At 33.2% G+C, this 25,772-nt stretch overlaps 1 protein-coding gene across 2 annotated transcripts in view; it reads right to left on the reverse strand.

Annotated features, from left to right (window-relative positions):
* TOP2B (DNA topoisomerase II beta) overlaps window positions 1–25,772 on the reverse strand; it is a 63,659-nt gene that overhangs the window by 15,782 nt on the left and 22,105 nt on the right. For both annotated transcript variants that reach the window (XM_087430621.1, XM_087430620.1), the window contains exons 5-27: window positions 25,582–25,727; window positions 23,933–24,030; window positions 22,917–23,129; window positions 19,607–19,780; window positions 17,800–17,901; window positions 17,579–17,716; window positions 15,497–15,635; window positions 15,011–15,168; window positions 14,736–14,861; window positions 13,420–13,530; window positions 13,227–13,332; window positions 11,787–11,896; window positions 11,356–11,448; window positions 11,144–11,258; window positions 9,677–9,798; window positions 9,007–9,155; window positions 8,241–8,472; window positions 6,398–6,532; window positions 5,291–5,491; window positions 4,068–4,263; window positions 3,833–3,924; window positions 848–1,003; window positions 615–698 (exon numbers count right to left, since the gene is read on the reverse strand). In XM_087430621.1, the coding sequence (XP_087286747.1) occupies window positions 615–698; window positions 848–1,003; window positions 3,833–3,924; window positions 4,068–4,263; window positions 5,291–5,491; window positions 6,398–6,532; window positions 8,241–8,472; window positions 9,007–9,155; window positions 9,677–9,798; window positions 11,144–11,258; window positions 11,356–11,448; window positions 11,787–11,896; window positions 13,227–13,332; window positions 13,420–13,530; window positions 14,736–14,861; window positions 15,011–15,168; window positions 15,497–15,635; window positions 17,579–17,716; window positions 17,800–17,901; window positions 19,607–19,780; window positions 22,917–23,129; window positions 23,933–24,030; window positions 25,582–25,727 (3,196 nt within the window). The remainder of the gene's footprint in view (window positions 1–614; window positions 699–847; window positions 1,004–3,832; window positions 3,925–4,067; window positions 4,264–5,290; window positions 5,492–6,397; window positions 6,533–8,240; window positions 8,473–9,006; window positions 9,156–9,676; window positions 9,799–11,143; window positions 11,259–11,355; window positions 11,449–11,786; window positions 11,897–13,226; window positions 13,333–13,419; window positions 13,531–14,735; window positions 14,862–15,010; window positions 15,169–15,496; window positions 15,636–17,578; window positions 17,717–17,799; window positions 17,902–19,606; window positions 19,781–22,916; window positions 23,130–23,932; window positions 24,031–25,581; window positions 25,728–25,772) is intronic.

The following is a 25,772-nucleotide window of genomic DNA, read 5'->3' on the forward strand; positions in this document are numbered from 1 at the left end:
CTACTTTTTTAAAATCAAAGTACCTATATTCAATCATATATATATTGCTCTACCTCTTTGGGGAGCATTAAACTGAATCAATAAGCTAATTTGAAGTCAGTTAAGAAATTTTAACCCATAGAAGGTATTATTAGAATTTATTCTAAATTTCAACTCCATAGCTTTTTACCTTCATCTACACCAGACCTAACTTTTCTTTATAATTTCATATAGCTAGAAGCTTAATCCTAATGCCGTTTATCAACACATTAACCTTCGCTAAGTTAAACTGAGAGAATTTAATAAGAATTTTCATTCTTGTTTCATAAACATTACTTTTCCAAATATATATATTTGTGTGTGCGTGTGTGTGTGAGGAAGATTGGCCCTGAGCTAACATCCATTGCCAATCCTCCTCTTTTTGCTGAGGAAGACTGGCCCTGGGCTAACATCCGTGCCCATCTTCCTCTGCTTTATACGGGAAGCCGCCACAGCATGGCTTGACAAGCAGTGCGTCGGTCCACGCCAGGGATCCGAACCCCAGGCCGCGGGCCACTGAAACAGTGTGTGTGAACTTAACCACTATGCCACTGGGCCAGCCCCTCCAAATATATTTTAATGGAGACTTAACCTACATCCAGTTCTTCAACAAATGCTGCTAAATCTTCTTTCCAAAGATCTGAAGGAGATTTTCTTTTAAGATCATTGACCTCTCGCCCCTATAATAAAAAAGTAGTATAATTTAAATGTTCAATAATTTAAAAATGTATAAACAGTACATCAAAATACTTATTTTTGGAAAAAGAAAAACAAAGATATTGATAACATTGAAATAGTTTCGAATTATTTAACCCACAAAAGTTCATACTTTTGCATCTCTCTGTTTAATCAGTTCTTCAACTTTTTCTTTAGTAAGAGACCACAGAGACATATTTAAAATATAATTAAAATCAGGGCCTGAAGGAGTTCCTGAATCAGAGGAACTATCATCCTGCTGGTTTTGTGTTTCTTCCTCTTCTGCTGCCTGTAAAAAATAATAAACTTTATATTAACGTCCTGTATAGTATCAAATCAATATTGAATTTTATTGAATACTGAGTTAAAAATTCCACATATGCTATTCTCTTAATGCTACATCTTCAGGGTAATGGGGTTATTTTAGATTATCTGCAAGATTACCTATAAAAATATATATCCTATAAAAAGTTTAAATTTTCTACAAATGCTCAATAAAGTCTTCAAAAGGAATGGTATATTCAGTCCCTATTTATCCAGGAATCTGATGAAAAATTAACTGCTTTTCTCAGGCACTAAGAAATGAGAAGACACCACATCTTGTGGAACTAATGTTTTATCACTGCATCTTGTCAGATTTTTATATTGGTAAGTGAATGAGTAATTGGAAACCCAAAATAAATATCACTCATGAAGAATGTTTTTCAGTTGTAAAATATACTAAAGTACAGCCACTCGCTAGAGATGAATTCTCAATAAAAATTCTCTAAAGCAAGAATATTCATGGAAGGACTAGGAGAAAGTTCAGTTAAGAATTTAAGAGCTGGTGAGTTAGGGTAAGAATTGTGAGGGCTATTCTAAAATTTTATTCATAAGGTCTTTTTTCCTAGAAACAAAAAATCCTCTTATGCTAATATTAAATTTCAAAATTCAATGTATTTAATAGAAATTACTATAGGTGACATCACCTTTAAAATTTTTAAAATAACAACAGCCATTAAATAAAATTGTATCTAAATTGTTTAAGGCACTCAGATGATTAAAAATGACTGAGTTAACCGTGACATTCCACAACACAAAAAGTTCACTTTTGATAATCAAAAAAGAAAAAAAAAAGCTTTACATGTAATTTAAAATTTTCAGTAAAATAATGTATATATACAAAGTTTAAGTGTAATTTAGAAGTAAAAGGATAAAAATAAAAATTGCAAAGCAAGATGCTTCATTACATAAACAAAACGATAAATTCAATTAAGCAACATTAGCCAAATAATGAATGCTGTTGTTGAGTTGATAGATGATTAATAAGTACCTAGATAACTTATGACAAATTAATAAATTCTACAAGTTTTTAAAAATTCTTCATGAAACAGTGTGTTGCTATGGAATATTTAAGTTGTTACACTATTATGAAAGTATTATTAGGGTGTCATAAAATCCTGTTTAGACTCACACTTTAGAAAGTCTATTTGTTCTAGGTTTTGATGACACTCAAAGTATTGTTAATGAGCACTCTAGGAACATATGTATCTACCATTGTTAACATGAAGATGACTAAGGAAACTTTCAGAAATCAAGAAAAGCAAACTTTTCAAGTTCCAAAGACAGAATTCTGGTTTTCAAAAAACTTTAATCTTCCAATTATCTGCTTTATAATTCTCTTTTCTCCAACTCTACACAATAGGACACTCTTGTAAGAGCAGCTCCTTTTGTTACCCGAACCCCTAACGTGAACACATGGCCAAGATGCTGAGAAAATTCTGATGGTGACAATGAAATTACTGAAACCAAGCACTAGGTTTTACTCATCAAGTCTACTTCTACCAGAAGGGCATTCCCAAACCCTAAACACCTTTATCTTTCAAAACTAAGCATTAAATTCATTAGCTTACTAGTTAATTTTAAGATATAGTTTAAACCTATAGTGATACAGAAGGGCAAGTAGTGTATAAACCATAATTTGGGGTTTAAGAATGCAATAAAACACATTGAAAGGAAAGCGAAGTGCTCGAATCATCTTAATTTTGAACGCTACCCCATTTTCCTCAAATGATGAATAAGCCTATTATCTTAATATGTAACTGCTAAATATATAATTTACTCTAATTATATTCACTCTAATATATGGCATTCTATCGACTGTTCAAAATTGAAAAAAGCTTAAATAATGTAAACAAAAGGAGCATTTCAATGTAGTTTCATGAAAAATATGAAAAACATTACGGTTGAGAACTCATAAATGTAGGAAGTTTAAAATTTTAGTTCAAGTTATGTCACATAATCATAATTGTATTTTTTAAAGAAGCTAACATTATCAGTATCATACATACACAATATTCTAATTAAGTATCCAAAAAATTAATCATTTCCCATTTTCTTCCTTGTACATTTGTGTTCTCAATCACAATGTTGTACTGCCTTTTTAAATTTTTCTTTTAATTATACACAACAGTAAAAAACTAATTCTTGAAAGGAATCTCAAAGTTTCGATATTCCATTCACTGAATTAACTTAGTACTTTATGATCTGAAATGGACAATTTAATTAATAAAACATCAGACTTTTAATCTGAAGTTCCAGGATTTAAATCTCCAGCCAAAGATCTAAGCACAGGGCAGAGCACATACTTGGTGCTCTATAAATACTATAATATTAAACATTTTGTCTCTAGTCTTCCCAGTGTAAACTGAAACCAGATCAAGTGAATGGTGACTGACTACCATATTGTGATCATAGACTGACCAGTGTGAAATGACTTATGTGCTACCAGTATAGTTCCCAGATAGTATACATGCACCTCACAAAAACCACCACCACAACTAACACCCTATAATGGCAGGCTCAGATAAAAGGCCAAGGAGACTGAGCTACCTTCTCACACCTGGAGTCATTTCTCCAGGCCCTGGTTGAGTCACACTGGCAAAGTGCTTTGTGGTGGGTGTGCACTGCAAATTCCTGTACTGTATCTGTTCTGTGGATAAACAGAAGACTTCAGCCTCCAAAAAGATAACTTAGCACCTTTAGTAGTACTAAATTTAAAATTTATGGGTTAGGTTTTTGTTTGTTTTGAAGATGCTTTTATAAGCTTCTCTAAATGTCTTTTTCTGCAAATGATTACCTTTTCTTGTGCTTCTTTCCAGGCTTTCACTGGGTCAGATTCATAACCTCTCTGGACTAACATTTGAATCAAATCTTTCTTTGACCTATTCTCTATGTGAGGGAAAAATAAAGTTAGGATCAAGAAAAGAGATTCAATTTGTATTTGTTTATATTCTACTGATAAAAATGTCTTCTATTAATAAAGATTTTTTTCCATTTTAACTAATGTTCAGATTTTTAAAGGTGCACCTTACCTATAGTAATTTTCCCTTGTATCTTCTCTAAAATGAAACGGGCTTGATTGTTAAGCTTTGTAGATTCTGCTCCCAGCATTCCTACAAGCCACTCCTTACGTAAACCATAATAACTTAATCGTAAGTCAAAGAATTCTTTCAAAATGTCTTGCACAGTTTCATACTTCTTCAGACATCCCATATGATCAAAGAGTACCTAAGCAAAACACAAAGTTTTTGAAGATTACATAAGTCTGTATCTTGGTATTTTTAACTTGTATGATATCTACAGTATTTAAAATAACCATAATACTTATATGAACACACACCACCCATAAAAGCCATTAAACAGAACCAAAACTATTAAGCACATTTCTGTAAATATTCCTTTGGTGACTCCAAGAAACTGATAAATTTAATTGTCAAAACTATGACAATATTTAAAAGAGGAATAACTTTGAAAGATAAAAATAAGTCCTTAAAAAAGGTTCTTATTTAAAGTGGCTACAAAACCACCTAAGAAAAATTTTTTTTCAAACTAAAAACAAACATAGTCTATCTCCAAGTTTAAAAATGTTCAAGTTCTCTCTCCCCCATATACTCAATGCATGTGCATTTGTCTCTCTTTTTCGTTTTTTATAACTGTGCTGTAATTCACTCAAACTTCCTCGAGGGAAAATTTTGCTTCTTCTCTATCCTTTTTCTCCTTTTTCCATCAGCCTTTCTTGGCAGATTATGGCACTTTTTCTCAGCCCCTGTGCTATTACTGGGAGATTTTCTTTTACTCTTTTTTAAATCTAAAAGCTAATATGGAATGAAACAAGGGTAATCATACATATTCACTTTCTACCTTCCTCCCCAAATATATATAAACACAAATATACAAGTTTAATAAAGCAGATTAGAATTATGAGGAGATAAGTACTCCACAATTAAAATGCTAATAGAGACAGGCATAAAGCACATGAAAACCCTGCAACAATCACTCTCATAAACTTTAGTCAGTGTGTGTGAGGGTGTGTGTATCCTGTGTGTTCAAGCCGAGATGCACAAATGCAGAGTTGGGATTAAGAGTAGTGGGTAATAGCAGAGGAAAAGGAATGCACCTCTAAACTCTTTAGCAAATATAGAGGGGGGGAAAACACATTCACACTCACTATAGCCACTCCCATCATGAAGCCATTACAAAAACCCAACTTATGGCAAAAAAGAAAAGTTAAATTATAGTGAATCTAATCACTTACCATAGAATTACAAGTAAGAGTAGTTTGAAGTTTAAAAACTTTGTGCAGTCCAGCAGCTTCTGCTTGTGCTAGTTTCTCTTCAGTCATTTTCACCACAAATTTCACAGTTGTATCAGTATGATATTCTTTATAATCAGAAATTAATGCTGGTGTTTTATCTGTTCCATTCAGCATAGGTTCTAAAACCTGTTCTTTATACACCTATAAAAGATTTAAAAATAAGCAATTCTTTTCATGACACACACTCATGTTCTCATACTACAAGTCATGCAATTTTTTAAAAAATTCTCAACTCTGGTGGGAAAAAGAAAAAGGGAAACCTCCATCTCAATCATCTCCTGCCCAGTCACTATAAAAGACAATATAAGCTGATCTCAATGGTGACAGAAGATATATAAGGTAATGGTTCTGATCTGCTCATACTCCAAAGGGCAAGGAAAAGGCTAAGAGTATGAGAGGATGACATCAACTAGAACTGACAAGAGATGACATGCATACTTTTAGATTTGTAACAGCTGATACCAACTGACATGAATTAATTGACCATATTTATAAGGGTTCAAAAGACTATTTCTTACATATTATTCTACTCATTTCAAGATAAACAAAGATAAGTCTCTTTAAAAGCTAGCTTAAAGGTCCGGCCCAGTGGCGCAAGTGGTTAAGTGAGCACGCTCCATGGTGGCAGCCCGGGCATCGCCGGTTCGGATCCCGGGCACGCACCGACACACCACTTGGCAAGCCATGCTGTGGCGGTGTCCCACATAAAGTGGAGGAAGATGGACATGGATGTTAGCCCACGGCCAGTCTTCCTCAGCAAAAAGAGGAGGATTGGCAGATGTTAGCTCAGGGCCGATCTTTCTCACACACACACACACACACACAAAAAAAAAGCTAGCTTAAGTCATTGTACATTTAGATAAGTTAAAATCTTTTTGATTACTACTTTATTCAAAGCACAAATTCCACTGAATGGGGCAAAAATGTATATAGGAATTTTTAAACGCTATACAGACTTAGGGCAAACAATGATGGAATCATATTCTTACCAGAAAGCATTGCTTAATGCAATGCTCTCCTCACAGGTGCTCACATACTTAAACTAACCTGTGTCCAAGTTCTAACTGGAAGCTCTGTAATCTCTACCGTGTTTCTATCCACCACAAATATTTCACCACTGACTGCATATTGGTTTTGACCAAGTTCTTGGATCGTTCCTTTAAAGTTTTTGTAGTTTGGAAGCTGCAGAGAAAAACAAAAATAACTTAAGGCCCTGACTTCTCTCAAGTGCCAGCACCACCATTTGAATGCCCCATAGTCTATGGCCTACTGCTATTGACAGATTAACATGACTGAAATTAAATTCTTCATCCTCAACAGTCCCAATGCAAATAATAACTCAATCTTGAATTCACAGCTTCTATTAATATTATCTCAACATCCCCCAATCTCAAAACCTTAGCATCATCTTTCCTAGTCTTCCTAGAATATTACTCTTTTTTTCAGCCTATTGCCTCCATACCTCCTTCTCCCCTAGATTAATAATCCTTTAAATTCAAACTCTTTGGATGCTACACTGAAAGCTTTCCATAGCCTGAACCCAGTCTAACTTTCTACCATTTCTCCAATGATTTGCCTTCCACACTACTATGCTTCTTCCACATTTTGCTTGAATATTTTGAATATTCTCACTTTCACTCACTCTACCGACCAGCCCTGACATATATTTAGCTCCCCATACTCCATTCATCTATATAAATCTTACTTATCCTTCTCAGCCTAATTACAAGTGATCTCTCCCTCTTCTAAAATTCATATTTGTTATTATCACTAAGAAGTTAGGCATATAGCACAGGACATTTCTTCTGGCACATTAAGCAACTATTAATATCTTTTGTCACTGTAAACTTCATGCCCTGATACCTTATCTTGACAACAGATTAACATTTTGAAGATAGGGATCATAGTTCTTTATCTCACTACTTAGCATAGTATCTCATATAGAGCGAGATATAGAGATATAGATACATATATAGATATATATATAAATATCAAGCACAAAAGAAGTATGTATTGATCAAATACATTGATTTAATACTCTAAAATGTATCTGAAAGAATTAAAATAAAACACCATAATCATAAAAAGTAATTTGATGCTTCTGCTTCTGTTAGAAATATTTTAAAATACTTTAAAGTATTTAAGGGGAAAACATTTTAAATCATATTCATAATCTAATTTTTTATTTTAAAATACAAAAATGAAATAAAACTTGGAAAGTAATATATAAAAATATTAACAGTTTATTTCTACATGATGGGTTTATGAAGTATTTTTTCCTCTTTGCTTATTTATATTTTCTACAATAAGCACTATCATTTTTGTAATAGAAATACACTTTAAGTGTATCATGATAAAGGGAAATTTCCAGATCATTTTAAATCATGTGAAAGAGGGGAGGACACTTTTTTGAGAGGTTTTTCTTGGAGGGAGTTTGGTGGAAGAATTGAGCCCAGAGAATGATGTAAGAAAACGGCAAAAATAAAAAAATATGCAGATACATTAAAATATATACAATGTGTTTTTAAGCATTCTTACAACTCCAATATGACTTAGTAGTTTGAGAACAAAAACATAAAGTTACATATAATTTTGTCATAAAAGCATTATTCTCTATATCATTTAGATATTTCAAAGCCTGAAACATGGGAGTCTTTTTAAATTTCAATAAACAGTTTCTCCCCATAAACCTTATCTCCAGGCTTTTCCCAAAGCTTATATCCTCTACTGTAAGCACAAATCAAGTTACACACTAATAAGGTCTTTATTGTCTACACTATGTTCTAAAATGAAAATGGTTCCATTACTTTTCTAAAATGACTAGACTTTATAGTTTATACACTATCATTTGTTAAATAAACAAGATAAGCAATAAGTTCTAAATAATTACCATGGGATGAGGATCCAAGCCTTCTAGCATTCGTCTGACATTGTTCACAATTTCCCTAGCATCATAGTTGGGTAGTTTACAAGCCCATCCAGTACCAATGCCCTCAGCACCATTTATTAAAACCATGGGAATTATGGGAATATACCACTCAGGCTCTACGCGTTGATTATCGTCATAAAGGAATTTAAGAAGGTTGTCATCCACAGCAGGAAAAAGCAGTCTTGCTAAAGAGCTAATGAAAGGAAAAAGAAATATGGAAAGATGTCATGTTTTAGGAAATAAAACTTTATACATAATTAAAGACTTTACATTTCAAAAAATCTCTTTAAAAGAACACATTTTAAAAAATTTTGATTACATGTACTTAATAAAATATTCCTAACCTTATTACCAAATATATTTCTCTCAGGCACAAAGCCAGAATAAAATAGCCCTATTTTACTTATATACTTACTTACTAAATTCTTAGTATTGACAGATTTAAGGATTTCCTCTTACTCTGACTAAACCACAAAATGCATCTTCAGTCTAAAAAGTAAAGTTGGGTCAGAAACAATCCTTACATTCATTAGGACTGGTTTCACCAATAATTCATAAAAATTGAGATCAACAAACTTCATTCTATTTGTGATCAAATAATTTGGAACATTCACCCTCAATAGAATATCCAATTATATCTCTCCATAGTTACAATTCTATTAAACATTTAGTTAATTCCAATAAACTTCAGATGGAACTCTATACCATTATATCAGCAAATTGTTACCTTAACATTGTGAAAATATAACGAGGGCTTGCAGCATCTTTGCCACCATGAAGCCGAGTTCCAAACTGACCAATAGGCTGAAGCAAATTAATGTTGTTACTTCCCACAAAGTTCTGAGCCAAATTCACGATAGTCATCATCAATGCTTGCTATAGAATAGAAACAGAATATAACATTAATATTCTAAAGTTTCTATATGGATTCCCTAATTTTTATTAAAATCCAAACTCTCGATTCTCTTACATTTCCAAAGACCCTGAGGGTATTATGCAAAGTGAAATAAGTCAGAGGGAAAAGGTCAAATACCACATGATCTCCCTCATTACTAGTAGATAATAACAACAACAAACAAACACATAGAGACAGAGATTGGATTGGTGGTTACCAGAGGGGAAGGGGGGAGGGAGGAGGAGGAGGGCAAAAGGGATAATTCGGCACATGTGTGTGCTGATGGGTTGTAATTAGTATTTGGGTAGTCAACATGATGTAATCTATGCAGAAACAGAAGCATAATGATGTACACCTGAAATTTATACAATGTTATAAACCAATGTTCCTGCAATAAACAAAACAAAACAAAACAAAAAAGAAAAGTACTTTGATCATGCTTAATTATCATTCTTCATGCCAATATGCATAGGTCTTAATTGATTCCAATCTTAATGCTTACTTCTCCATGATGATAAGCAGACATCTCAGCAACAGATCCAGCCAACTGGGCAACTTTTACTTCACGTTTATCATTCCTCTTGAAACAGGTAAATAAAACTTTTCGTTGGCCTGGTTTAAAGCCTATTTTTAAAAAGAACAACCCTCTTTTAAAAATATTACTCAAGATATAGTTGTAATATTTCTTTTAGTAACGACAATGTTCTATATATTTAAGAGAAAAAAAGCAAAGATATAGTTTCCTTTAGAAAAATAAATAAAATTGTTACTTGAGATTCTATAACAGAGTACTTACTCACAAGTTTTTATACCATCTCAATCTATTCCAAAAGTGAAGTACCAATTGAAAGACCACCTTCTGGTCTTAAAGAACTGCTCAGTGGCATCAAACTCCATTCATAGGAGTTTCCAAACACTCATACACCCAAAATGTCAGTGGTAACTAAAGTACCAGCAAACTATCAATGAGCCTGAAAACTATTATTAGAGTATTCCAAATCAGAAAAACTCTTATAAAGAAGAGAGCTATTATGGTAGTTAAGAACGCAGGCTTTAAAATCTCACCAATCTGGATACTCTTTTCAACTTGGCCATTTACCATGTGACTTTTCACAAATTACAAAACCAATAAGTCTCAGTGTCCTCATCAGTGTAATAGAAATAATTACCTTCCTAATAGGGTGATCATACGGATTACATGAGATAATGCAAGCAAAGCACTCTGCTTCCTTATCATTCTTCTTGCTCTAGGCCAATAAGCATAGTAACAAACTTTTCAGTATAGGCTAGCTATCATCATCATCATCATCGTGGGCCCAGAGCATGGTAGAAACAAGAGGATGATAAAATATGGCCACTTTCCTTGAGAATTTTATAATCTAATTTGAGGAGGCAAAATTAACACAAGTAAAATAAGAAGCACATATTATTGGCATAGAAGTCTAGGCATCTGAGACCAATTTAGATTGCAATTGTTAGGGAAGACTTCATAGAAGGGATGTAACTTAAAGCTAGAACTAGATGGGCAGGTAGAACCATCTGCAATTAGCTAAAAAACCAAGTAACAGAAAGATCAACTAACTTGCTAAAAGTTATAAAATGAAAATTAAAAAGTTCTAGATAGAAGACAAAAATCTGCTCTAACTAATGGATAGCAGTTTCTAAATTTTTTTTGTCAAATTAAATAAATTAAAGTATTAGGTTTTGGTATTGAGGTATAAAGGTGTTTTTAAAATTTAATCTCTGCTAAATATTTGGGAACTTAGCAAAATTAATTTTCCTAAAAAACTCAAAAAGGGTTTAAAAGATTCAAATTGAGGAATATAAAAGATTTCAGTCCTATCAAAACATCTCAAAAGCAACATTAGAAGTTTAAAATTTATTATAAGGATAGCTTAAAGTACATGAAATTAAAATATACTCAATAACACACAAAAATGAGAAAGATTTTTAAACAAAAGCTACTTACCATCAACAAGAGATGGTATAGATCTTTCATTATCTGAGTTTGAGAAGAGAATCAATTCCTTGTTGATGAAATCATTGTAAGTCAAATGCTTTGTTGCTGTACCATACAAAAATTGCTAAGAAAAAAGTTATATAGCAATATTGTCATTATTACTGCATGAATTTTAGTCTCTTTCTCTTTCTTCCCCCAGATCACCACTCTTTATGACTAACCTCTGGTAAGCCATGTAACCTACGCTGTCTCCGATCTTCCATAAAATTTGTTAACCATTCTTTTCTGTCATCAATCTTCTTCTTACTGAATGCCTGAAAGATTCCAGGTAACAATTTCACACATTAAAAATAAAATAAATTTCATTATAAAACTAAAATGTATAAAGGCAAATAACTAATTATTAATTTTTGGGAAATTAAGGTTTTTCCCAATATGCTTTTATTAAAAATACACTTGCACAGAGATCTTTCAATTACAGAACCTATGAAAGCAGGGCATAATCTGGGGAATGGGGGGAGACACTAAGATGAACTATTTTGGGTATCAGAATTCAAAAGAGACTTATCACAGAAAACCAAGACTAGGAGAAAAGGTATGACAGGTAGAGGGATGGATATTAGGCAAGATTTTTAAAAATTAACTTTATTACCAAGGTAATGGCAGCATCATCTTCAGGACCAGCATATCTAAATAAGATGCGGTGCCTTTCCATATCAGCAAAATATTCCTTTGCTTCTTTAGCTGTACTGGTACCCAACCCTGCACAATTTAAAAAATAAAAGTGAAAATAAGGCAGACAGAGAAAGACAAACACTGGATGATCTCACTTATATGTAGAATCTAAAAGAAGTCGAACTCAGAAAGAGAGAACAGAATGGTGGTTGCCAGGGGCTATGGGGTGGGGGAAATGGGTCTGTCAAAAAGTACAAACTTTCAAGTTATAAGATGAGTAAGTTCTGGGGATCTAATGTACAGTGTGGTGCCTACAGTTAATAATACCATATTATATACTTGAAAATTGCTAAGAGAGTAGATCTTAAATGTTCTCTCTACAAAAAAAAAAAAAAAGGTAATTATGTGAGGTGATGGATGTGTTAATTAACTTGATTGTGGTAATAATTTCACAATGTATATGTATATCAAATCATGTTGTACACCTTAAATACATAAAATTTTATGTCAATTATACCTGAATAAAGCTGAAAAAAAATTTTTTTAAGTGAATCACGAACATCACTGGCTGTTCAAAATCATTAGGTAAAAAGCTGATGCATCAAGCTGGCAACACTTGTACCAACTGATCAATTTTGACAAAGAAAAACCAGATATTACATGCCTCCTAACATAAGTACACAATGCCAACTACTAAATGTTTTTGCCATATAAATCTAATCCAAATCTGATCACGCCTCCAATTTAACTACCTATTAACAGAAAATAAGGGGCAGAGAAACATGCTACATATTTAATGAAACTACAGGTATAGTCAGCAAAATCCAGAATGTGGGAAATTATAAAGGACAAACAATCCAACTTTTTTGAATAAAATCAAGGAAAAAATATGAAGAGAAACAATGTATTAAAATTTAAGAGACTTATCAACCAAATGCAATGTGTGGACCTCGTTTGGATCCTAACTGAAAAAGGAAAAAAAAAAAAAACCCACTATAATAATAAACAGTTTTAATACAATCAGGGGAATTATAACACTGACTAAATACTTAAGGTTATAAAGAAAGGTATTATAACAGTATTATTGACATTTTTTAAAAATTATTTTAGCAATACATACTAACTTATTATAGAAGTAATATAATGTCTGGAAGTTATTTCAAACTAATGGGGTGGCAATGAGAATAGTTTAGATGAAACAAGATTGGCCATGAAATGGTGACTGTTTAAATACATGGGAAGCCCATTACACTACTCTACTTTTATAAAATTTTCCATAACAATTTTTTAAATATCAGCAATAACTGTTTTTGAAGTCTAAAAGTGACAAACTTTCAAAATATTTTATAATACTCTCATAAAAATAAATTTATTTCAGTAGTAACTTCACAAAATTTAAGTATTTTAAAATACAAACCTTTGTAGTATTTTATTTTCCAGGCCTTCTGGTTTTCTATATGTTTCTTCCACTCATCAAATTCAGGAATACTGTAGAAGGAAAGTTCCTGCTTATTTTTGCTAGCCTTAAGTTAATAAAAAAATAAATAAAAATTAGTTTTTCTGCTACCCTTTAAGACAAAAGTATAAAAATATATTAATGTAAATAGTACCTTTACAATAGGAGTAATGAACTCTTCAAGAAAACCATGCTTCAAAAGTGATGGCCAATTGTGATGGATGAAATTAATAAGCAGGCCTTTTATGTGAGAACCATCTTGATCCTAAATGTTAGTAAAGAGTGATATGATAATTTTATGAACTATAATGACTTATATAGCCAAATTTTAAAATGTACGAATGCAGCAAAGAGGCAAGATTCCATTCAAATTTTAGAACTGCATTTTACAAAAGAGTAGATATTATTCTTTAGATGATCACAGTAAAGAACTTTTTCTTAAAATTCAAATAAAGAACGTAGCCAGTGATAGGCTGGAGCTTCCTGTCATTATACAAAATATACTATCATTATATCTGTTTTATGGTTTACCCAGATTTCACCAAGAGAATGATTTAAGGATAGAAATACATAAAACATGGTTATAATGCCACTTCACTGGGTAATTTTGAAGAAGAAATCCATGAAGTACAGGTATTCACAAGTCTTCCCTTAACATAAAAACTGCTAAATTTTTGCTTAAAACTATATACCAGCTTTTTCAGTTGAAGATTTTCTCTACAAATGCTTTTAGAGTATATAAGAGACAAGCAGTTGGATACATATGAAATTCTTCCTTTTCAATTTCCTAGTTCTTTCCTAATTACTGTTATTTTACTATTCAAGTCCTTCTAGTTTTTGTGCATCCCAAATTATGCCATCACATACAAATATTAACCATTATCCTATTGATTAATCTTTCTCACTTATAAATTTCATTATTTCCTTCCTACTTATAGGTAAGCTTCAACCCCATAATACTACTTTGTGCTCTCCTCTTCTCATATTTATTGCATTTAAAAACACTTTTTTTTTTTTTGTGAGGGAGACCAGCCCTGAGCTAATATCTGATGCTGATTCTCCTCTTTTTTGCTGAGGAAGATTGGCCCTTAGCTAACCTCTGTGGCCATCTTCCTCTACTTTATATGGGATGCCACCACAGCATGGCTTGACAAGCGGTGCATCGGTGCATACCCGGGATCTGAACCGGCGAACTCCCGGCCACCGAAGCAGAGCACATGCACTTAACTGCTTGTGCCACAGGGCCAGCCCCAAAACATTTTTAAAATAACTAACCAAAAAGATGGTTACCCAATAAATTAGATCATGTAAAATGTGCTTCACACGAACAGTGCCATTAAACAATGTTTTTCCCCCTTGATGTACAATCACTTTCACTTGTATTATCTTACAGCAAGTCTCGTGAAACAAATATCAAAAGGATACTCTAAAAAAGATGAGTTTTAAATATGTGGCAACCTTTAAACCAACCTGATCAGTCATAATCATAATCTTTCCATAGCGTAAAGTTTTCAGGGATTCTGCATCATCATAACTTTTCTTGTATTGTAGACCAACTATTTTAATAATATTGTTTATTTCTGCATTTTCCATGATCTGTTCAAAAAGGAAAAAAATTTTAAGTATTTTAAAGTGTTGAAATATACAAAAAGTGAGTCAGAATTTACATTTAAAAATTCAACAATTTTAGCAAAGTATTAAAATGTCATCCATACGTGGGGGTATATATATATACAGATATATACCTGTTTATGAGAAGCTTCCCGTACATTAAGAATTTTTCCTCTGAGGGGAAAGACTCCATATCTGTCTCGCCCAATCACACCTAATCCAGACACAGCCAGCGATTTGGCAGAGTCTCCCTCCGTTAGTATCAGTGTGCACTCCAGGGAATGTTTGCCACCTGAGAGAAATTAAAAATGATATATACTCCAAATTCCTCAATTTTACCAATGAGAAAAATGAAGCCAGAAAAATTAATAATCATGATGATACTGAAAGACTGTAAGAGTCATCGTACATTATGCTCAGTACGTTTAATTATTAAGTATATTTTATTGAATTCCTATCCCCTGAAAATTAATAATATGTGGTACATGTGGCAATTTTCATGAAATAAAATTATACTCTGAACATAAAATCCTATAGTCTAACTCTATGTGAAAAATGAAAATTTTCTATAACTGGATAAATAAAAACTTAAAATCTTAAAAAAAAAATCCAAATCTTACCTGCATCATTAGCATCATCCAGTTTGGGAATACCTTTGATTTTACTGTACTTTACTGATGAACACTTCTTGTTCAACTGAGTCTGAGCCTTAAATTTCACCCAGTTCAGGATACTTTCTACAATGCCACAGTTAGAGGCCTAAAAATCAAAGAATAATAATACACAAACAAGCCACAAGTTCATACACTTAGCTAAAATTTATGTGATACTTGTAATCTGTGCAATTATAAGGCAAAACAATAATGGTGATGATAATAATAATATACGCTGGTAAATTTTACTCTAACTACAGTAAAACTAATTCAGGCAGCTATACACAATGATCTATTGTACTGAAATATAAACACATGAAAAAAGGGTGACTTTACCACATATGAAAAAATTTTACTATAATAAACTCCATGAGAAATATACATGGCTTTTGTTACAAGCTAATTCTGTTAAAATTAACTGAGTAAAAGATGATCCACCCATGAATTTACTAGCTGGGAAATTCTAGATACTGACATTTCTGATATCCCTTAATATAAAAATGTGAATCTGCAATTCACTATGACAAAAATATTTAACATGAAGGGAATAGTAGGATAAACTCAAGAACTTATGAATAGTCCTTATTCTTTAAAAAGTTTGGTAACGAGGATTTCAACATTATATTTTGTGTGTCACTCTGCAGTGAATCAATGTTTGACAAGAAAAAGAAAAAAAGAAAAAAGAAAAAAAGTGAAGCTTCTCCAAGTTGGAGTTATTTTCATATTCCTGGGTAGTTTGATTTTAGGTGTATGAGATAGTTTTCTGGAATATCTGAGATATAAAAAGAGGTGAGACATAAAAAGAGGCATTACGTTTCCAAATATAAACTTAATCTGCCAAAAATGAAAAAGTATAAAATCTAAATCAAATCACTTCATAAAGAGAACAACTGTCATGAGAGCAGAAATTTAGGAAAGCATTAACATAGGGTCATTTGTATTCAGAATTCATTATGATCAGATCCAAAGTACTATTTCTAAGGCCTTAAGCTAGAACCTAAAAAACAATTTTTGTTTTTGTTTGTGAGAACCTACCTTTGAAATTCCAATACTGGAATTTGATAAATATGTTATCTTTATCACAATTACACGATACTCCTCCACCAAATTATAACCTTCCAAAGAGGAGAGGCTGTGATTTATTCATCTTTACATTCCCAGTGCAAACATATTGAAAGGCACTTTATTTTTTTAATTTTTTTTTTTTTATTTTTTAATTTTTTTTTTTCCCCCAAAGCCCCAGTAGATAGTTGTATGTCATAGTTGCACAGCCTTCTAGTTGCTGTATGTGGGACGCGGCCTCAGCATGGCTGGAGAAGCGGTGCGTCGGTGCGCGCCCGGGATCCGAACCTCGGGCCGCCAGCAGCAGAGTGAGCGCACTTAACCGATAAGCCACGGGGCCGGCCCCTGAAAGGCACTTTAATATGTTTACTTAATATATATTTACTGACAGTATTGCTGAACAAGGGAACTGAGGCAAATCTTGCTTATATACAACAGATTATGAGAAGTTACTAGCAGCCACAAGGCTCAGTTATAAATCTAAGATTTATTATTTATTGTACTCTCACATTGTTTTAGAAAGGTTAAGGTGGCCTAAATAAATATGTGCAAAGTAATATAAAATTTTAAAATATGTAGAATACGGTAAATTTTATGTTATGCATATGTTACCACGATTTAAAAAAAACTACATAGAGGTAAAAATCAGTAGATGAGGTTGAAATGAGTAGAAAAGATGAAATCAGGAGTCCTATAAGGAGCTAGATATTTGTTGGAGGGAAATCTGGTTTTATAACGCCCAATGCAAAACACAATTAGTTACATGATTCCCTACCTTAAATCTTGGCAAAATAATCAATTGTTTTATGAAACAACGTTTACCCTTTTCAGAATTTTCAGGTTTTCAGAATTAAGTGTATTAGTTTGTAGTATAAGTATGCTTATACCCACAGTTAATATAAGAGAGAAAGTAATCACAAATAGAATAAATCAAGAAAACTACTTAACTCAGTAAAAACACACTCAAAAATAATAAATTTTACTCACCGCTTTAAAAAATTTTTCTGACAGTTGGCATTTGGACCCAAAACTTTTGGGCTGCAGAGTCATGTTTTCCTTAGTCTGAGAATCAAAAGTTGGATTTTCAATAAGGCAGTTAATAAAAACCCATATATGGTTTTTTACCTGTTGAAAACATACCAAAAAAAGGTCAACGTCAGAACCAATATTATTTAATAATTCAACAGAATATATAAAGCATCACTTACTTGAAAAGGTTTCACTGATACACCAGCTTTGTTCTTTTTCTTAACTACTTCAATCAGTTTACCGACAACTTGATCTACTACATAATCCACATGTCGTCCACCCTAAAGAGGAAAACAAAATAGAATCTGAAATCTTCTATAGTTAGGGTAGCAAAATACATACATCTTCTTTTTTTTCTAGAACGAGCATTTAATCTTCACAACAACTTTGTGAAATCAGTATTAACCCTATTTTCCAGAGGAGTAATATGAGTCTCAGATGACAGAGTTGGGATTTAAAAAATAAGGTCTTTTTGGCCATAGAGCCAATTAGCCAACTCCATATAACTCCATGCAAAGTAAAAACAATCAAATAAAAAAAAAAGACAGGTTGGGCCGGCCCCGTGGCTTAGCGGTTAAGTGCGTGCTCTCCGCTGCCGGCGGCCCGGGTTCGGATCCCGGGTGCGCACCGAGGCACCGCTCCTCCGGCCATGCTGAGGCCGCATCCCACATACAGCAACTAGAAGGATGTGCAGCTATGACAGACAACTATGTACTGGGGCTTTGGGGGAAAAATAAATAAATAAAATCTTTAAAAAAAAAAAAAAAAAAAAAAAAAAAAAAAAAAAAAAAAACAGGGAAGTGAAATGAATACTGGTATGGTGGTGGTAATAACACAAGATTTAAACTTAGGGACTGTGGCAGCCATTGCCAGTTGTCCATCCAATATCCATTCTCCCCTTTTACTTTATTGATAAACCCAAAATTTGTTTATTTTTAACTGGCAACATGTCCAATTAAAAAGATTCACTAATTTAGACTCCCTTGCAGCCAGAGGTAGCCACTTGAGCCAGTTCTAGCCACAGATGTTAGCAGACGTCTGCTACGTGGGGCCTCCAGGAAAGCTATTGTATTCCTGATAAAAAAGGAGAGATTTAGCTGGCATATGCATTTGCCCAACCCCATTCTCTCTTCCTAGAACTTGGAAATCAGGCATAGAGGTACAACAGGCATCTTAAAGGCATGCGAATGAAAGCCACATGCTAGGGGTGTCAGAAAAGAAAGACAAAAAGAGCACAGGTCCCTGATGACATTGTGGAGTCACAGTACCAGACTAAGACTTCCAACCCCCTAGTCCCCAGTTATTAGAGGAAAAATAAAACCTGTACATGTTTACACCACTACATATTAGGTTTCTGTTACATAAAACAAAATGCAATCATAACTGATGTAGGATTTCTGTTGACTAGAGAAAGTGATGTTAGGTTATAAAAAACATTGAACATTAAAAAAATAAATTAAAACTTGAACAAGAGTGACAGAGTGACAAATCACTGCTTTAGATTATTCTAGGATACATGCTTATATTGCCTAATACTTGATTATGGTCAATGGACAAATGCCTTTAGATAAGAAGAATTTCATTTGATTTTGAAATCCAAAAGCCTATAAAAGAGGGTTCAAACTCCTTAAAATGACAGATAATACGTTCCACAATCTGACCCCCAAACAGACTCAACTCCTGTGATTCTTTATTTTACACTTTAAACTCAGAACACAGAATAAGGAATTTGTTATCATTCAAAATTTCATAAAATATAAATGTATTCAACTTTAAACACTAATCATTATAAACTTATTTCTCAATGGATTTTTCAAATAATTTGTAAGACAGCCATTTCATAGAAAATAAGCTTTCATTTTCATGAGTCAATTTTGATTTGACAAAAGCAAGATCTGGGTTTTTTTGTTGTTGTTGTTTATTTTGTTGCTTTTAATGAAGCATTGTTCTACCACTGACTTGGAAACAAAGAATTAGCATAATTACTTTTGTTGTTGCAATACTATTTACAAAGCTGATTTGCTGGAATCCTTTTTCACTCAATGTGAGACAAACATCCCATCTTTCATTTGCAAGTTCATGAATAACTTTCAAGGCCACTCCAGTTTCATCCAATTTGTCTTTCACGTAAAGATCTACATAACTGCGAAATCCATTAACCTATTAATTTGAGAAACAAAAACAATAAATAATTAACCTTATATTGGCAGCTCAACTAGGTGAATGCCATCAAGTACTTTCATATGTTCATTTCCCCCCATTCACAATAGCTCTTACTCTGCAGATGTAAATCTTCATGACTTCCCCTATTCTACTCCCTGATCCTTGCTCTTTAAAAAGGAATTCATTTCCATACGTACTTGATAAAGAGAGGTTATGAAAGGACAGCTGGACAGGTAAATTATTATAAAATCTTTCAAAAGTTTAAGTTTTTAAAATGACAAAGTAGACTTCCAGTTTGAGTTCAGACATGTAGAAGGATGAAAAAAAAAAAAAACAAAAACAGAAGGGCTTCTGCCCTTACAAGAACACAGCTGTTCAGACACCAAACAGATTTTTCATGAACCCTCAAAAAATTGAGATCACGGAAGCTGGCCATCCTGAGTCTGAAGAGAGAAGCTGGCCATCCTGAATCTGAAGAGAGACAGGTGTCTTTAGGAAGACACAGAACCTATGCATTTTGCTTAACTAGGGCAGAAGCTACCTAGTGTCATATAAGCCAGTAGGAACATTAAGCCAGAAATGTTGACAAATTGCTATTGGACAAGTGTGGACTAGTATAAGTGTGTGAAGCACCGGCTGTAGTCATCAAGGGTTCCTGTTCTTTTGCAGGCTTTTCCTCCAAGAACCCCAGCAGGTCCTCACAGGGAAGATCCGAGAGAATTTAGAAAAAGTGCTCCCCATGGTGCTGGCTGGAGGAGGATAACAGCAGCCACTGGGAATTCCACCCAAACCCATCTCTCTTACCACAAAAAAAGCTTAATTTGCAGGGAGATGGATACTGCTGGAGAGCACTGGTTAAATTTCACTGTAGCTGGAATAAAGTAGTTCTGCCCATCCCCACCCCATCCCCACCCCACCCCTTCCCCATCTCATTTTTAAGTTAAAAAGGAAAAAAAAAAAAAAAGGCTTATTCTGCAGGACAGGGAGCCTAAAAGATACCAAATAAGAACTCTGATGGATACCTGCTGCAGCTAGGGGAAGAGAATAGAGGGCAGAGGAAAAATCTCTACCTCTAGAGGAGGGGTAGAAACACTTGTGAAGACCAAACTCCTGAGACACAAGGCCCACTGTGCACTCAAAAGTCTGAGACCTAATCAGACATGAGAGTCTCTCACAACCTACCACTGTGCTAACAGGCCTCCAGTAATAACAGTGGGTATCAGCTGGAAGAGTTACAAGAGACAGACCCTCCTTGAGGGGCAGCTCAAAGGGAAGGCCCAAAGCAAAGAGGAAAGAAAAAACAAGGAAGAATTTGAAGTCTCTGGTGCCCATAGCAACAACAAACCCCAACACTAGCAAACTATTGCAACAATAAACTGCAAACACAGCCCATCTCCTATAGAGATTAACATAAATCCTCATACTAAAGATACTCCATATCTACTACCCTATACAAAATAGCTTATTTTCAGCAAAACTTACCAGGCATGACAAAAGGCAAGAAAACACACTGTCTGAAAAGACAAAGCAATCATCAGAACCAGACTCAGACATGTCACAGATGTTTTAATTAGCAGATAGGGCGTTTAAAATAACTATGATTTATATTTTAAAGGCTCTAATGGAAAAGGTAAACAACATGTAACTTTAGCATAGAATGGAAGCTATAAAAACGAATCAAAGAGAAATGCTAGAAGTCAAAAACAGTAGAGGATATGAAGAATGCCTTCAGCAGGCTCATCAGTAGACTTGACACAGTAGAGGAAAAGATCAGTGAACTTGAAAATAGGGCAACAGAAATTAAACAAAGTGAAACACAAAGAGAAAACAGAGTGAATAAAGCAAAGCAAAACATCCAAGATCTTGGGACAATACCAAACCGTATAACATATGCATACTTAGAATACGAGAAGGAAAAAAAAGAGCAGTGCAGAGGAAATATTTGAAGAAATAATGGTCAAAAATTTTCCAAAATTTGTGACAGACACCAAACAACAGATCCAAGAAGCTCAGAAAACACCAAACAGAATAAATGTAAAAAAAAAAAAAAAAACCCCACCAAAAAAAACAAAGCACAAAACCACATACACACCTAAGCATATAGCATATTCAAAAAACAAAAGACAAAGAGAAAATCTTCAAGGCAGCCAGAGGAAAAAGAAACACCTTACCAGCAGAGGAAGGGGGATATGAACTACAGCAGACGTCTCATCAGAAACCACGCAACCAAGAAAACAATGGAGTGACATCTTTAAAGTACTGAAAAAAAAGAAACTGCTAACCCATAATTCTATATCCAGTGAAATTCTATATCCTTTGAAAGTGAAGGAAAATAAAGATTCTCTCAGACAAACATAAACTGAGGGAATCTATTGCCAGCAGGCCTACCCTACAAGAAATGTTAAAGGAAGATCTCCAGGCAGAAGGAATATGATTAAGATCAGAAACTTAGACCTACACCAAGAAATTAAGAGCACTGGAAATGGAACAAATGAAGGTAAAAATATAATGCTTCATTGTATTTTTGATTGCTCTAAAAGATAACTGACTGCTTAAAGCATTAATAACAATGTCACCAATTGTGGGAAAATTTTTGCCATCATCTTTTCCAATATGTCTTCTGCCTCATTCTCTTTCTTCTTCTTCTGGTGTTTATAGCATATGTAAAAGTGAAATGTATGATGACAATGACACAAGGGATAGCAGGGAGAACCTGGGGATATACTGTTATAAAGTCCTTTCACTACACATGAAGTGATAAATTATTTGAGGGTAGACTCAAACCATTTACAAGTATATATTTTGAACCCTAGGGCAAGCACTAAAAAACGTTTTAAAAAGAGGTATAATAAGTAAACAAAGGAGATAAAACGGAATCATAAAAAATTGCTTAATTAAAACCAGAAAAGGAAGAATAAGAGAAAATAAGAAACAAAGAACAAATACAATGAAAAGAAAATAGCTAGCAAGGTGGTAAATTTTAATCCAAATATATCAATAATCGCTGTAAATGTGAATCATCTAAACACAACAGTTAAAAGAAAGAGATTATCAGATTAGATTTAAAAAGCAAGATCTAACTATAAGCTGTCTACAAAATAACAAAGCATTAACTATTTTAGAAGACACTTACAGGCAACTTCTTTCCATTAAACATGACCTTGACCCCTTTGCATGAACCAGCCAAATCATAAGCTCTTCTGGTCATAAGGGCCACAATATCCTTATCAAGTTTTTCCATTTTAAATTTGGACAGATCTGGTTGGAATGTTATGCATGTGTAATCTTCACCATCAAAATGTTTAATTTTGGCTTCAGAAGTCTTCATCATATTATTCATCCATGTCTTTAAAAGAAAAAATATTCAAATGTACAACTGAAATTTAACAATGTTATAAACTATTATGACCTCAATAAAATAAAAAAAGAAAAAATATTCAAATATTTCTATAATGCTTCTGTATTTCATAACACATAAAGACTCAGCTCATGAAATACGTTCATTTACCACAACTATATCCATTTTCCAGCTTCACAACAAATCAAACAAATCCTTGAAACTGATACTATTAGAGATGAAAAAATTTGAAATATTACTATTATAACAACCTCATGTTGAAATAAGCAAAGTAAACTGCACAACTTTATACACTGTTAGTAAAATATTTTTCAAATTCTTCAACATGATCATACAGAATTTTACAAAAATAAATAGGTATGATGCTTTTCCTGACAAAATTATTTTAGCTTATGTAAAATTTCAAACTATTTTCAAAGACCTACAGAGTAAAAGAAGGTAACATTTTGAACTATGAATTTGATGAATCAATGAAGAATTTTTCAAACATGTTAAGTGGATGCATTTCAATTAGCCTATGAGGTTCAGGTCATTTTCACTAATGCTTAACTAGGTTAAAGGACAGGTCTGTTAAATAAAGCATTTTGTTTTAAAGGAATGGGAGAAAGACAGGCTTATATAAAATCTCCCATGCATTCTGAAGTCTTTTTACTCTGATGACTTGCTTAATGCTTTAAAAAAAAGTTATATATGTATCATTGCAATTTACCTAAGGTTCTATTATCTTGGCAAAGCAACAACACATGATTATTAAAAAAAAAAAAAAAGAATTAGACACATTTCTATCATACCTGCTTAAAACTATGTTTGTATTCTTTGCAAGCAGTCTCTACTGTAAACTTTGTACTGAAAATATTACAAAGTTTTGCACCATAACCATTACGACCACCTGTAAGAACAATTAAATGTGAAAGGTTTAATGAAAATGACTTTAAAGGAACTTTGTTAACTTACCTACCATAGGGCAGAGTTGTTGCAAAACAGTTCCACTTATTACATTATCTTAACAATCACTGATTGAATATTTTAGAGTATAGATTTTTTTATTTAAAGAAAAATACAATTAAGATTTAGCACATACAGTAATATAATTAAAAAACACATTTTATAGATTCATTATCTTCATCACAATTTCAAAAAAGTTAAGCTTGGTATCTCCTATAATCCAGTAAGTTCATGTGAGTATGAAATGTGAGCTTTCTATCAAAGTCACTTCTCTATTACAAAATTTTAATCCTAGAGCCTTGGTTTTGGGAAAAAAACAACAAAACAAAAAAAACTATCAACTACTTGGGCAATGTAAATAAGGAGGAAAACATCTGGGTTTGGTCAAAGTACTTTCAACTATATTTACAGAGTCTAGACTTTCAAACTTGACTCTCTTAAAGAAAACAGTTTAAAAGTAATTTAATTGATACCAAAAGACACGGTGCTTATGTAATAATAAATTCACATATATAGGAATCATACGTTTTACTGTCATCAGTACTCTAATTCAAAACTCAAACTGTCAACCAGCTTAGAGTTCCAAGAGTTCTAGCATAAGTAGATGTACTATCACAGTTAAGCTTTAAAATGTCTCTGTCAACTCTCATACACTGCTGGTGGGAATGCAAACTGGTGCAGCCACTATGGAAAACAGTATGCAGATTCCTCAAAAAATCAAGGATAGAACTACCATATGATCCAGCTATTCCACTGCTGGGTATTTATCCAAAGAACTTGAAAACACCAATGCATAAAGATACATGCAGCCCTGTGTTCACTGCAGCGTTATTCACAATAGCCAAGACTTGGAAGCAACCTAAGTGCCCATCAAGGAACGAATGGATAAAGAAGATGTGGTATATATACACAATGAAATACTACTCAGCCACAAGAAATGATGAAATCCAGCCATTTGTGACAACATGGACGGACATTGAGGGTATTATGCAAAGTGAAATAAGTCAGAGGGAGAAGGTCAAATACCGTATGATTTGCTTCATTAAGTAGTAGATAATAACAACAATAAACAAACACATAGAAACAGAGATTGGATTGGTGGTTACCAGAAGGGAAGGGGGGAGGGAGGAGGGCGAAAGGGATAATTCGGCACATGTGTGTGGTGATGGGTTGTAATTAGTATTCGGGTGGTGAACATGATGTAAGCTACGCAGAAATAGAAGTATAATGATGTACACCTGAAATTTATACAATGTTATAAACCAATGATACTGCAATAAACAAAAAATTAAAATAAATAAATAAATAAAATGTCTCAGACTATAATCAAGACAACACTTATACATAGTAGATTTTTATAGATATTAATTCTGAAAAGTATTTTCTCACAACAAAACTACTTTTTTCTGTAATATTTTATATAGGAATAGTAAAAGACTATGTTAGGAGAGCAATATTTTTCAATAAAAATTCTAATCAGCCATTTAGACTTTACCTGTTACTTTTTTCTCATCATCGTCATAGTTACTGGATGTTAAAAGCTGTCCAAAAATTAACGCAGGAACATAAACTTTCTCTACTTTGTGTTCTACTACTGGAATGCCTTTCCCATTATTCCAAATGCTTATAATGTTAGATTCACTGTAAATAAACAAGCAGAGTTTAGAGCTGAAAACAGTGTAAAGA

Source organism: Ceratotherium simum, chromosome 5 (assembly GCF_057802395.1).
Source record: "Ceratotherium simum simum isolate JZ-2026a chromosome 5, ASM5780239v1, whole genome shotgun sequence".
Taxonomy (NCBI): Eukaryota; Metazoa; Chordata; class Mammalia; order Perissodactyla; family Rhinocerotidae; genus Ceratotherium; species Ceratotherium simum.